Source organism: Scardinius erythrophthalmus (genome assembly GCF_964197995.2).
Source record: "Scardinius erythrophthalmus genome assembly, chromosome: 15".
NCBI lineage: Eukaryota > Metazoa > Chordata > Actinopteri > Cypriniformes > Leuciscidae > Scardinius > Scardinius erythrophthalmus.
Window position 1 is genome coordinate 24,939,100 of NC_138235.1, and position 15,226 is coordinate 24,954,325.

At 44.2% G+C, this 15,226-nt stretch overlaps 1 protein-coding gene across 3 annotated transcripts in view; it reads left to right on the plus strand.

Annotated features, from left to right (window-relative positions):
* Positions 1 to 13,746, plus strand: part of samd11 (sterile alpha motif domain containing 11) — a 68,785-nt gene extending 55,039 nt beyond the window's left edge. For 2 of the 3 annotated variants that reach the window (XM_081386046.1, XM_081386048.1), the window contains exons 7-13: positions 901 to 1,045; positions 6,629 to 6,741; positions 7,315 to 7,393; positions 7,605 to 8,329; positions 10,215 to 10,339; positions 10,775 to 10,885; positions 11,969 to 13,746. In XM_081386046.1, the coding sequence (XP_081242172.1) occupies positions 901 to 1,045; positions 6,629 to 6,741; positions 7,315 to 7,393; positions 7,605 to 8,329; positions 10,215 to 10,339; positions 10,775 to 10,885; positions 11,969 to 12,211 (1,541 nt within the window). In that variant the 3' untranslated portion in view covers positions 12,212 to 13,746. The remainder of the gene's footprint in view (positions 1 to 900; positions 1,046 to 6,628; positions 6,742 to 7,314; positions 7,394 to 7,604; positions 8,330 to 10,214; positions 10,340 to 10,774; positions 10,886 to 11,968) is intronic. The other variant, XM_081386047.1, reaches the window with a different exon arrangement.
* The last annotated feature ends 1,480 nt before the right edge of the window (positions 13,747 to 15,226 follow it).

Consider the following 15,226-nt stretch of genomic DNA (forward strand, 5'->3'; position numbering starts at 1 on the left):
TGCTGCCTCGGCAACACGGTGTCGGTATTGCGAGGAACGCGAGCCTGAACACCCTCCTCAAAGAGTGACAAGCGGGAACGGAGCGAGTACGATAGTAACTCGCAATGCTCGTAGTCAGCACCCTCGAGCGCTGACAGAACATGCTCCGTTTCAAACAAACAACACATACACCGTGTGTATCCCCACCCGTAAAGACAGAGGGCAAGGAAGAACACACGATCTAAGGTTGTTTTGTTCGCCATAATATTTATGCTTGTGACAGACAACAATAAATAAGACAGACAGTATAACACAGAGCGCTTGCTGAGGCACAGAAGCTAGCGCGGTTCTAAACCGGATGTCCTTTATCCTTTCCTGGTCGTCACGTCACCCGCCCGTGACGCCCACTCTCGCCATTGGACTAGTTGACATAGGTGCTTCAGACGCAATCACGCAGGAGCGTTCCCAAAGCGTCATTGACGCATCGCGAGTTCCCTCGAAAGGGAACATAAGATTTATTAATCATTTATTTTATCCTATTGACAGTCCTCATTTTATTTTTCTTAAGGTTTATTGGTTTTAATGATGGGTAGAAAAAAAATGTTTTTATTAATAAACAATATGCTTCATCTGCACTTACACTCATATTTGTCCCATAATGCTCAGCGATTCATTGGGAGCCCCATGTTGAACAGCGAAGAAGTGACTGCAGTAGATCACCTGTGTTTTTCTTTAACTGATTAAAAGTAATCATTTGTGAGGAGGAGTGTGAAGTCTTGCCTGTGTGGCATATAACATATTCTGGGACTCTTGGACTAAATCTTACTGTGTTGGTTCAGAGCTAGACTGACAGATTTGACACTGACAACACAGACCGGACGAGTTTCTCGAATTTAACTGGTCTGTTCATTCCATTCACAGAGCTGCTGCGTGTGCGTCAGGAAGCCATGGCTGCCGTTAGAAACGCGGGAGGAATGGAAGCCCACGTCCCCTCTGCAGGCAGCTCCTCCAGCCAGCGGCGCAAACAGGGCCTTCCCCAGCACAGAGACGCACAGTTCCCTGAGCGGTAATACACATACATAACATCATACTTTCTGGATTATCTCTTATGCACACTTGTTCAGCACACTTTAATCTAAATTGTTAGATTTTAGACTAAATGTATGTTAAGTCTTTCACATTAGTCTCTCCACCTCTCGCTCTGTGATGGGCAAACGTATTACAGCCTGACGTGGCGTCCATACCAGACAAGATGCGACAAGCAATCTATCACTATCACAACTAATAAGAGGATATTTGATGTTTACTGTACAATTATGTGGCAAAGGTTTTGGGCTAATGAGATTTCACTGTTCTTCCAACAAAATATCCTATCTCATGGTGTCATCTCTTAGGGAAAAAAAAGATTTTCCACAAAAGAGTTCACTTTAGTAAGTGGCATCTGGTTAGGACAGTGGCTGAAACCACACATATGCTTTCTTGACTCTATGTTGTCGTTTAAAAGTGGATGAGCTGTATATGTGCATGTGAGTGTGCGTTTGGTTGATAAATGCCCTCTGCTGAGTGGAAACCTCTGAGGCGCACTTTAAGAACACGGATACAGGAAAAAATGCTAAGCTTTAAAATAACATGAATATTTTACATTAATAATGAAGCCAACATCCGACTCTAATGAATACTGCATGCGTGTTGGAGTGGGTGACTGCCTGCCGAAGAGAAAAGAGGGAAAAATTAAATTATGCACCAAAGTAACGGAAGAGTGAAAAGGGAGGGAAAAATGGAAGTTGGCGTTAAGGCCACGGAAAGAATAGAAAATCCACTTAATGGGATGTGCCAGTGGGTATGATCTCAGCGATGACCTCTTCGCAACCCTGTTCGATTTGATCTTGTCAGGAGGCATTTATAGGGCTCAGGACCGAACGGGTCGCTAGGACAACACACGCCGTTCTCCTTCCTGCAATGCCCCCCCCACCGAATTGCTCTCCTCCTCCCTCTCTCCTCATCTCAGCAAGGCCACTGTGCTCGCGGCGCTCCCCTCCGCCTCCAAACAAAGCCCAGGCAGCGGGAGTAGGCAGGTAATTGCTTGTCGATTATTTATGTGGCGCGGGAAGCTGGAGGATCGATAATGGGCCAGCGAGGCGAGGCGGTTGGGAGGAAGTGAATTGGGAGGGGTCACCCAGCGTGGGTGGGGGAACTCTGTTCGGTTCCTGGCCCAGCGCAGCATCATGTCAGGAGCTCAGCGTGCAGCTTTGACCAGCCAGCCGCCGCAGCTCCGCCAGCTCACGGTAATTAGCCACACAGGACCGCTGATGTTAACGAGGCCTGCACACTTCCTAGGTTGTGGGTGAAAGGAGGGAGGGAGGAAAGTGTTTTTTCTCGCTCCTACACACTCATTTTTGTTCATTGGTTCTTTAACCCTTTGTTTAACCGTTTAGTTAGAGCTCAGAAAATTTTAAAACTGTTTAAATGCACATTTATGGGTTAAATAAGCCAAAATAACAATTCTGTCATCATTTACTCACCCTCATGTTGATACAAACACATTCTTTTGTGGAACACATAAGGGGAAATTGTTTTCTTTTTTCCATGCAGTTACAATGAACTGGGACCAAAGATTTCAAGCTTCAAAAATCATATAACGCACAATAAACGTATTATAAAAGTGGTCTATATGACTTGGCACGTTCTTAAGAGTTCATGAGAATGAATCATTTGATTTGATTCACAAAATTCACAAAAAGTCTGAATGATTCATTCACGGAGAAACACTTTTGGATTCTTAATTGGGGGTTTTATGTCCCATTTGAAGCTTTAAAGCTTCAGTCTCATTAAAATTGTACGTAAAAGAGTGACCAGTGCAGTCTTTCAGATTTCTCCATTTGTTCTCCACGTCATTTGTGAATATGACAGTGGAAAAATGATGACAGAATACTGGCCTGTATGTTTGGGTGGGCTATAAGCTTTTAGCACAGATTGTGTGACATTGCCAACCCCTCTAAAGTATCGACAGAGAGTCCGCCAGGCTAAAACAGTGCGCCGGAAGCCATTCCTCAAGCTCACCTTTCTATCGACTCTCCATAATTGATTATCTGACGCCCATTAGTGGCTATTGTTAAAAACAAATCATTACCAAGATCAATAGTCCTGCAGCCATGGCTGGCCATTTGTCTGGGTTTAAATGGCAGATTGCATTTAGGGAATCTGCAAGGCAAATCCTAATGTGTTTGGCATGTGGGGCAGCACAAGCAACAAACAGTGGTCTGGGGTGGGGGGCGTTGGGTGAGCAAGAGCCTTATGCATTTTAATGTGCTTCCTGTGCAAATGTGTTCCCGCCTCGAGTCAAGGCGAGGCGGGCACGGTGTGGCGAGCGGCTAATCCCCCGCGCTCCTCTCATTAAGGGCCATCCTGTCAGCTCTGCTCCACTTTTCTCTCTCTCTCTCTTTTTCTCGTCTGGCCAGTTGGGTGCTTTGCCTCTGCCTTCACACACACACACACACACACACACACACACACACACACACACACACACACACACACACACAAACGCACACACACACACACACACACACACACACACACACACACACACACACACACACACACACACACACACACACACACACACACACACACACACAGACAACACTCCACACTGCCGTTGCTTTCAGGCAGGGAGCGACGCCGCTGCCACTCTGACAGGTCGTCACACATGAGCGAACACAAGTGGCGTCTACTTGCCCTACCGCTAGCTAGGTTGCAAGAGAGCTAGGGAGATCGACAGATAGAGAAAAGGAGAGATGGGGCAGGGTGGAGGAACGGAGGCAGTCCTCAAAAGATGTAGCGGTAATTAAGCCTGTAAACTGAACTGCAGTCAGTGAAACAATAAATGTGAAATTTTTTTAAAGCTGCCTCGTGCAACTTTTTTAAATGTTGAAATACTTTTATCTCTATTTAAAGGGATAGTTCACTCAAAAATGAAAATAATCATCATTTACTCTCATGTCTTTCTAAACCTATGACCTTTTTTTTTTTTTTTTTATCTGTAAAACACAAAAGATGTTCTGCATGTTTCAGTTGCTTTTGTCCATACAATTAAAGTCAAGGAATTAGATCCCAATTACTTTCATTGTATGGATTAAAAAAACATTGAAAATTGTATATTTCTTCTTGTGTGACACAATGTTCATATCTCTTTAAAGCACAGAGAAAACTAACATGCCAACTGGAAAACCTGTTTGGAAATATTCATTATTTTTGCAATTTCGTCTGGTGTAGCTAGTGGAGCACTAATTACACAATGCAGCTTTAAAATTTTTACATTTCGAGTATCTTGTGAGAATACACGTTAAAACAGACTCATAATCCCTGCCCTCCAACATATCGCCCTGTTTTTTTCTTGTTCTCTTTCAACCCCATTTTTCTTTTTCTGTCGGCCAAAGACCCAGAGTGAAATGGTTAACGCTTGCCTCATTCCAAAATTGCTTCCTATAAAAGGAGAAGCACGTCTGCCGGGCACGTCTCCCCATGATTACAGCTAATTACTATCGAGCGGACGCCTCGCGGCCCCAGTCATGCAGCTTTAATTGACCGTTATTCATCTGTGGGCCGCGCAGGGCGGCGCAGAGTTTGGCAGGCCTGGCCAGCGCCGCCCGGGCTAATTGTGAGGCCTGAGGGATTAGGCCAGGTGATTACACACTTCACAGTGTAATTACATAAGCATGGCTGGGCTGCCGGCCCGACTCCCGGCCCCAAGGTCACGCGCTGCCTTCTTCCAGATTAATTGGAGCTGCCACAGAAGTGCGAGGCACCGGCGGAAAGCGGTTATACGATTAGCATTAACATTTCAACAGCCGCCCAATCGATCGATGAATTCCCCCCTTTGTGTCTCTCCACACCTTCCCCAACCCCTCTATTTACACACATGCTTGTTCCGCTTGTACCTGTGTTTTTCGATTTCTTCTTTGTTTTTGCTCAAGGAAGACATGCAAGGGCTATTTAGCTGAGAAATTGCGTAAAACCTAAGTAGAGCATAGCAAAATATGGCTTCTTCCCTCATTTCAGATGGGTTTTTTTGTTTTCCATCCCTTCTGTTTGGATGTTTATGTGTTTGTGTTGCACTGCATTGCTCAGTCTCTCTCCCCCTGGAGCAAGCGTTGCTCAGTCACAAGTACAAAGCAACCGCGCTGTTCTTTCGCTTGCTTTAGGTGTGTTGGGTTTCATTTATATTTATGCATGTGTGAGCGTGTGTGTTGGGGGGCTCAGTGAAGAGTTGCAGTAAATGGAGGGGCTTGCATTGGCAGAGGAGCAGTAAAAAGCTTTAAAAAGACACCGCAGGATTTGCCTGGATTTCAACACCTCGTCACTAGTATACTTCTTCATATTTTTCCTCTCCCTCCTTTTCTCTACTTACCCCTCCTCTCGTTTTCCTTCTTCCCTGCCAGGGCTCTATAAAGGCGGCTGCAGTATTGTATATGAACAGCCTGTGTTCTCCACCTGTACAAAAGGAGAAAAATTTAATTGAGGCTGCGCGACACGCCATCCTTTTATTGGCTGAATACGGTGGAGGGAGACAGGAAGAGGAGGGGGATGTGTGCGTGTGTGTTGGGGTGGAAGAGGAAGAACTGTGTTAATTAGTGGGTGCTTCAGCCTGTAGCCCGGGCGAGGCTGGGGGGCCGCCCCAGCTGTCGGAGTATGACATGCTCTTATTGTGCATTCAGGCCTCATTACCAGAGTGGCAGGGCCACAGAGCGCAGCAGAGCAAGAGGGAGGGAGCGAGGAGATGATGGAGGTTGTGGTGGTGGGGTTGGGTGGGGTGGGGTGGGGGGGCAAGGATACAAACAGTGCCGCTGTCCACAGCGTGACAGGACTGATGAGGGGCTATGGTCGCTCGTGTGCACCGGAGGGAGCGATAAAAATAACCGATGGAAGAGAACGCAGCATTACCATAACACCACACAGCTATATTGTATTCGACTTTGGAAACCTGTATTGTAAGGATACCACCACACAGAAGTGACAGATTGTTGACAACCTGTTCATTACCATAGCACCGTACAACTGTACCAGACTCCTTAAAAAACCTGAATCATTACCACAACGGCACACAGCCATATCAGACTGTTGGAAATCTATAGTTAGCTTTCCAAAACACAGCCATAACAGACTGCTGAAAATCTGTATCATTACCATAATGCTGAACAACTGAACCAGACTGTTGATGAACCTGTATCATTACCGTACCACCACACAGTCATATCAGACTGTTACAAGCCCCCCTTTTTTAATACCATAACACCACACAATTAAGAAAGTGCATGTATTGTGTAAGTATAAGTCAAACATGACATATTTACAGACCCCAAGACAGACTCTATTGATACATGGTCTTCATACATGGTTTAGTCTTATTGAGAATGATACATGTGTGTACGTTATTCCAAAAAAAAAAAAAAAAATCATAATCTGTTTATATTTTGTACATACAAATTTTCTTTTTGAATATCCCGTTTATGAAAAATGTATCCTGTAATATAAAATAAAATGGGTTATAAATGTTGTTTTGTATTGACTTCAGGCAGGTTGTGAAAGACTTGTATACAGTAGAAAAACAGTAGCAGTTTGTTAATGATGGTGTTTTTTTTGTGCACAGAGACATATCGCACCCTCCATTGCTGTCCCCACAGAATGCTCCTCACATTGCTCTGGGGCCTCACCTGCGTCCCCCGTTCCTGGGCATGCCTTCTGCCCTCTGCCAAGCCCCAGGTGAGCATTACCTCTACCAGATGTTACACACACATACACTCACTTTTACTCCAAACTCATTTAACCTGGGAGTTTTTTTGATGTGGTATTGGTTATATATACAGTTATATATACAATAGCATTTATTTTAAATTAATATAGCACAAGTGGGCTTTTCAAACAAAAGGTTAGGTTTGAAATTCAACAATAGATCAACATTAAGGCAAAATTATTTGGACACTTTCTGATGCTCAAACATAGGTGTAACATCCATAGTTAATGTGATGAACTACACCTGTGTTACTCTGCTAGGACACCTGTGTGAACTTGAGGAGAACTGACTTCATACATCCACTTAAAATTACCTTGAGATCAGTTGGTTTAAAAAAAATCCTCAAAGAGGAAAGATCTATTATCATTTATTTTGGGGCCACTGTATATATCACTATGTTGAATGTGTATAATCTGAACACTTGATGTATATTGTATACAAACAGATGTATACCTTATTTATTTTTTAATGATAGCTGTAAAATGGGATGAATATGTTTCCCTTCCCTGTAAAATTGATGTTCTCTTGCTGTTGTTCTGTAGGTTATGGTTTCCTGCAGCCTGCTCAGGCAGAGATGTTCGCTCGTCAACAGGAGATCCTTCGTAAACAGAACCTTGCTAGGTAATGTTATAGAGATGCACAGATAGATGTCTCAATCAACTACTACTTGATGTTTGAGCAACTGTTTGTACATACCAAAAGATAGATTTAATTGATGATGCACACAAACATTGTGGGGAATTTTATATTATGTAAGTTACAATCTTTTTTCTCAGGAAATGTTGATTTCCATGTTGCAGTGTGCCTTTCTGATTGTGGAATGTTCCTCCAGGTTGGAAATGTCTGCTGAGTTGTTGAGACAGAAGGAGTTAGAGAACCTCCACAGGCAGCGACTGCTGGCGGACCCACTGGGCCTGCATCCTGGGCTTCCTGCAGAACACCCTGCCTTGCGCAGCCTGCACGAAATCCCAGAGGGCCATCCACTCCGAGAGGAGCTCAATCGCCGCAATGCCATGCTGGTTTTGCGGCACAACAACACCCCATTACTCTCCCTCAACCACCAGGGGGCAGCAGTAGGCACTTCCTCTAAAGACCTCAGCAACAGGAAGAGCTTGAGGAAAGGAGGACCACTCCGAGGGGACCAACAAGGGGGTTTGTCTGAGGCTAAAGAGATGCTCAGTGAGGGTTGTGCACGGGATGGAGAAACAGAGGGACAAGATGAAGACATGAAAGACTCTGAGATTGATGCAGAGGTTGGGGAAGACAGGCCTGAGAGGCTTTCCAAAGTGGACGGACATAGTCTCGGTTCGGAGGTGTGTCAAGGCAAGGATGTGACCAAGTCTAGCGAAACAGTGAAAGAGCTGGGGGAGGGGTCAGGACGGCTCAGTGCCCCTTGTAGCTCCATTGGGCAAGAGTCACCGACCCACCACCTCTTCACATCAGGACTGAGCAAGAGTGAGGCCAAATACCTGCCACCAGGAATCCCACCCTTAACCACTTTGCCTGGACAAACGCTGCCCTTTACCTTTCCATACACCAGCCCTTACTTTCACACCGGTGAGTTCACAGCTGTTTAAAATTCAGATAACAAAACCTAACATTGACATTGAATGAGAGATATGGTATCTTATGCTACGTTCAGACTGCAGGTAAATGTGGACCAAATCCGATGGATTTAGATGTTTTTTTTTCAATTCCGATTTTTGCCACTTCCATATGAGGTACTAAATCTGATACAGGTCAAATGTTTTGCAATGCGACCACAGTCTGAACAGTCATATCGGAATTCATGTGACTTTTACGTCACTCTAGAGCAACAATTGTCACAATTCTGCGCTCATGGGAGTCACTTCAAAGATTTTACATACCTGAAGTTATCAAGATAGTTGCGAAAGGTAGTCAGTGAAGGACAGTGATGTGTCAGAACTCATAAGTATTACAGTGACAGCTCATTCAAGCAAAACACGAGGGCTCGTATCATAAATGTTTAAAAATTATTTTTTTCTTTTTATATATTGCCTGCACATAAATTCACTGGCTTCCGCGGCAGATCACACTATAAATAAACGAGTAATCATTTACTTTAATGTTCTCCGAGTTTATTTCCGTATGACAGCGTGCTGTGTGATGTCTTTTTATCATTCTTTTGCACATGCTGGTTAGTTCAGGACCATGATCTGTTCGCACTGGAATCTGATATTGGCCACATTTAAAACAACAATGTGAACAGCTATACATCTGAGCAATAAATCGGAATTGAGCACTAAGGCTTGCAGTGTGAAAGTAGCCATGGAGACATGCATTTCCATATTCCAAAATTCCAAAGCACTCCTCATTTAAAACGAACATACAGAGCACTAGTGTTGGTGACATCATATGCCTGCTCCTCAACTATAAAAATCTGGAGTTCACATAGTATTCCTTGTCCTCAAAGAGACAGAAAGAGTGAGCAAGAGAGTTAGAGAGAAACTGAGAAATTGAGCCCAGAGTGCAAGCAAGCCCAGAGCAAGTTTTAATGGAAAATGAGTCTCCTAATGAGGAAGTGACCAATTCAGAGAGAGACTGAGCTAATCTACCTCAGGCATTCTAGCAAATACTGAGCATGCAACATACAAAAAGATTTTGTATACAAAAATGCACTAGTATACTAACATACAAACAAGTCTCATCTTACCAATGATATGATGAGACAGAGAGAAAAAAAATTATAGTTTAAAAAAACTAAAAAAAAAACTAAAATTCTGTTATTGCTCACTGCCATAATGAATTATTTACAATAATATGCAGGTTTCTCTTGTCTCTATAAATGTAAGTGTATGGGAATCGCAGCTATCAAGCTCCAACCCAGACAGCAACATAGCGCCTGCCCAGATCCGGCCCACATCTGGGCCGTTTGGAATCCACGTGTACCAGATGTGGGCAGGATCTTGGCTGGCACTATTTTGCTGTCTGGAAAAAAATTAAAATAATAATAATACTATAAAATACCATGAAAAGTCAGGAACTTAAATGTACTTTCACTGGTAAATTTTGGAGCTTGACAGCCACAATTATCATCCACTTTTGTTGTATGGGAAAGAGTATTCCAAAAAAAAAAAAAAGGAAATATTCGTAGACATGAAATATTCGTATCCACATTACAATGAAGCAAACAAGGTTTAACCCCACATTAATATCGAGGTAAAGACGAGTTTAACAAGCTTAAGAGTTTCTCCCCGTCTAACTGAATGAGTGCAGAGCAACCTCAGCCATCTGAAATGCATTACCTGCTCCAGCTGAGAGACCTCCCCCAGGAAGGGGCCCTGCCGCTGACCTTTACTAAACTCTGTAATAGGCAGGGTCAATAACAGAGCGGTGTGTAGGTGCAAGTGAGTGTGTAAGGGGACAGGGGGCCTTCTGTCTCTAATGATTTCTGCTTCCTCTCGGCCCGGCGGGCTCACAGGCGCAATGGGAGGTCTTTTTGTGGACGGAGAAGAGGCGGGAGCAGTCGAGGACATCAGCAAGTGGAGTGTGGAGGAGGTGTGCAGCTTCATCAGCAGCCTAGCAGGCTGTGGGGAGTACACACAGGTGAGGACAAGAGCAGGAGCAGAGCGTTGGATACCTCCTCTCCTGCCCCTGCCTTTAACAGGGGCTACTGGAGACATACAGTACAGCACAGAAGGAAGATCACGTGCTGCAATTTGTAGACAAGAACATTAGACCAGAATAGCTTGATTTAGTTGTTTCTTGAGTGTTCTTTAAAAAGTTAGAAGGCCGCTCTGCGCTGCTCTTATCTTTCTCACTCACAGCTCTGTCTCACACATCTCACCACACCGAATGTCATTCTGTCGCATGCACAACGCATCAACAAAACCCCACCGTTGACCACAGCGCACCACATTTCACTGCAGATGCCGAGTATGCATGAGCTTCCCCGTGGAATGAGTCACGTGAATTGTGTGCATGTTGAGTGAAATGGTCAATGTTCATCAACGTCAGCTGAAGCTAGGTCATCTATTACAGGTCTTCAGAGAGCAGGCCATTGATGGCGAGACTCTGCCACTGCTAACTGAGGACCACTTGCTCAACAACATGGGATTGAAACTGGGGCCTGCCCTCAAGATCCGCTCTCAGGTAAAGAGAAGACCTGCTGTACCAGGGGTGTCAAATCCTGCTCCTGGAGGGCCAACATCCTGCAGAGTTTTATGCAGACCTTACTCCAACACACCTGCCTGTAATTATTTCAGGAGTTTACACGTACATGAAATCAAATATAGTAATTTGTGCGTATTTGCCGTTCTGTCTGGGGGAGGGCTCAGAGCTCGGGATTTGGCCCGAACCCAGAGTTCTCCCCCTCCTTGACTGGGATAGAAACCAGCCAAGAGTGAGGCGATGGGGTGGTGGAGGGATGCTGTGAAACTGTCGCAGGACAGAGGTGAGAGACGGTTATAACGGCTTCCTCTTGCGCTCCTCCCGAACTTTGTTAAATAAAACTTCATTAAGTATTCTTGAGACCTTGATTACTTGATTCAGGTATTTAAATGGGGTTATAGCTAAACTCTGCAGGAAGGAGATAGCTCTCCATGTCAAGAAGCTGCAATAATAGTGGACAGATAAACAATAGGGAAAGGGTGGGCAACTCTGTCCCAACTGTCCTGCAGAATTTCTTTGGATCAGGGTTGGAACTCTGCATTACAGTGGACTTAGAGGGCCATAGAGCAAGGGTGCACTATCCTGCTTCTGGAGGGCCAACTTCCTGAGTTTAGGTCTAATCCCAATAAAACTTACTTGTACAAGCTAATCAAGGTCTTCAGGATCACTTAAAACTTCTGATCCGGTGTGTTGGAAAGGGATGGATCGAAACTTTGCAGGAAAGTTTCTCTTCAGGAGCAGGAGTGCATACTGCTCCTGAAGAGCGGGCTACAAAGGGGGCTACAAAGATGGTCCATAATAAATGAACATATCATAACTTCTGACCAGAAGATATTTGTAATTTTTATAGATTTTTTTTTAATGATCTTGCCCAGGGCCCCACAAACCTAAAGATAGGCCCAGTTTTTTGTCTCGTTTCATCATGTATTATCACATTTCTTCGTTCATTATTCTGAGCAGACATGAACACAATCATCTTGTATTACTGTTACTGTACATCCTTATGCACTTCCTGTTGGGTGTATGGTGTGAGAAATAACGCTGGCATGTGGCTGCTTTCCTCAGGTGGCGCGACGTATTGGCAGAATATTCTACATGACCAGCTTCCCGCTGGCCCTCCCGCTGCCGCCATCTGTTCTACGCCCCACAGACAGAGACCCCCTGCCCGCCGAGACCCGTCCTCTTTCTACCGGCAGCACTTCCTCCCCATTCAGCGTGCCCCCTCCCGCCTGCCGCGCCTCCCCTAAACAGGAGAACGGAAACCCCTCCTCAGCGGGAGCCTACGACTCCACTAAACCTCCCTCGTAGAATTGGCCATTAAAACTCTTGACTGCTTCTCCATATGGCAGAGGCAGTGCTTCAGGGAGGAGGTAAAGACGGAAAGAGGGCATGAAGGGGGCCCTCTTTGAACTATTCTTTCCTTCCTCTTACCCCCTCTACCCCCCTCCCGAAATAAAAAGCAAACTTGAGGACCTTTATGCAGAGGCACTTAATCTTTTTAGGAAAAGTGTGGAGAAATGTGCAGAAAGAAGAGAGACACTGAAGAAATGATGCGGGCTGAAACAGCTCCACCCTTCGCGGCGGCTGAGAGGAAGCCAAAATCCAAAGATGTGCAAATAGGGACTTGGGGACGAGACAGGAAGGGTTAGAGTGTGCGAGAGATGAACGTGAGCAGACAGCTGCTCCTAAACAGCATGCCAGAAGGAAGAGAAACGCATCCAGCAAGCGCACAAGGTACACATGCAAAATTCTTTTGTGTCAGACTTTGTAGGAAAGGATAATTCCCTGCAATGAACTCTTGTGGTAACCAACATTCTCGGGGAGCGGTAAACTTAGAGAAAGACACTTTTTTTTTCTTGCGTTTACGCCACCTCCTCCTCCAACTTCCAGCCGTTTTTAAACTCTCTGGAGTTGGTTTAGCTTCGAAAGACTAAATCCTCCAAAGAGGATTAAATATAAGAACAGGATGGAACTCATTTGCAGACTTGACCAGTGCAACTATGCATTCCACAGTCCAAAACCAAAGATGGATGGATGTGGAATTTTCAAACGAGATCTAGTGTTGATCTCTCCGGTGATGAAACAAGGTACACATACAGGGCCATACTGAAGGAAGAGAAACTCAAAAAGAAAGATGTGTAAAGCACTTAAGACTTCCTGTGACCAAAAGCCATCAGCCAAAGCAATGGCCCACCCTCTCACCCGACAAACATCTGGGCCCGTTTTAGTTTCACGACCCTGCGAAAAAGGGCATTAGGAAAGGATGTACGTCCATCCCTATGCCAGTCCATAGATGGATTAATGCCATTGTAAGGTCACAATTACTGCTGTGGGAAAGACATGTTATCCTGAATTGTATAGAAACATGCTCAAGATGAGAATATACTGAAGATGAAATAAGTGGTACGTTTTGTTAAATGTAGTTGCACGAGTTAAAAATCTTCTTTATTACTGAACAAAATGTGACTGGGTGACTCGGTGTTACTTTTGTTCTTCTTTTTCTGTTTGCTGTGTATTCCAGTTGTAATAATCATGAGCCCCAATCTTAAATGCCACTTCAGTATATAAATGAGGAAAAAAATATTTATAGAAATTTGTTTGCTGTAGTTAGAGCAACGAGATATTAAATTGTCCTTAAATTGATCCCAAAGAACAATACTTTTCTCTTTGTTGCAGGGAAATGGACGGCACAAAGCTCTTTATGCAAATCTTTGAAATTGTTTTTTCTTTTTAAATATGTAAGCAATTAATTAAAAATCGTCACTAGATTTCCCATCAATGTTTTTGTCTTCATCCTATTTTTCTATTCTCCGCTGGGTGAAATAAATCCTATTGAAAACTTAAAGATGCTTGTTTCTCTTTTTTTTCTCTCCGAGTGATGTTTATTTCCAGACTCCTCCACAGTCATGCAGGGAGTGGCGGCCCCAGTGGATGGCAGTGGATGGTAAATCCCCTGGTTAGGGGAGTGTGAGTGTGTGTGTGTGTGTGTGTGTGTGTAGGGTTCAGGTCAACAACAGCTGTCAGAGCGTCAGGTTCAGTCACAGGCCAGGGCCCCTGTGGTCCCCGCCTAACCCAAAGAACAAATGACTCTCAGGGACGTCCACCATCCGCCTCTTAAAAAATCTTTTTACTGCAACCGTGACTGTCAGCACCAGGTGCTGCTTGTGATACTGTGTGCTTGAGTGATAGAGGAGTAAACCTGTTACCCAGACTCATGCAAACATGAGCGCTGCTGCTCTAGTGAAAACTGAATGAAGCCCAGCTAAAGTTTAGTCATGGTGGCCTGAATTTAACGTTGCCTGACGTTCTGAACAGCACCTTAAAGGGGTGGTATAATGCCCCTTTTTACAAGATGTAAAATAAGTCTCTGATGTCCCCAGTTTGAGTCTGAGTGTGTATGTGAAGTTTTAGCTCAAAATACCCCACAGATATTTTTTTTATTGCACGTTAAAATTGTCAATTTTGAGGGTGAGCAAAAACGTATTGGTTTTTTTTGTCCCTTTAAATGCAAATGAGCTGATGCTCCCAGCACAGCTTGCAGATATGCACTAACATGTCAGAAACTGTTCTTCCTTTTATGTTCAAACCAAAGTCGGACAATGATGGAGAGATTAAAGAAGAAGTGACAACATGTAGAATGCAACAGGACGTTTCTAAATGGTCCTTCTAATTCACCTTAGAAGACTTGGAATATAGCATGTCATATCGTCAACTTTTATCATCACGTTAGGTTTAAAACTAGCCTTAAACTAGTCATCAGTGCATAATCTACCTCACCCGACTGAACTGTTTAAAGCTGCTACCAGCTGAAAGTTAACTACTCAAGAACTAGATCCAATTCCTAAACTAATCACTCACAAACTGGATAAGACAACTCTTTGAATTGCACTCACAAAATGATTTAATAAATAATCTAAATAAGGATGATTTTAATTTTTTTTGGTTGCACTATTCTAGTAGGTAACTTTTCTTTTAACCAATTTCCTACAGCACTACTAGACCTGCATGGAGTTCTGGCTGCTTTAAAACATTTAGAAAAAGCCAAGTGTTTTCAGAAAGCGATGTGAAAGCACTGAAGGGGAGAGATGTTCTGGCGAGAGAACAGGCTGCTCTCTGTTTTCTTCTCTTCCTCTCTCCCCACCTGGGCAGCACAGCCTGGCAGTGGATGATACGAGCGCTTGGCAGCCTGGTGTTTAGGGCTGACCCCGTACCCCGTGCCTCCACCTCCGCCTCTGGTTTACCCATTCACCACCCCTAAACACAAGCAGTGCCCTCGGCACAACAATGCAACATATCTGAAGAACACTGAAGAAAAAAGACACC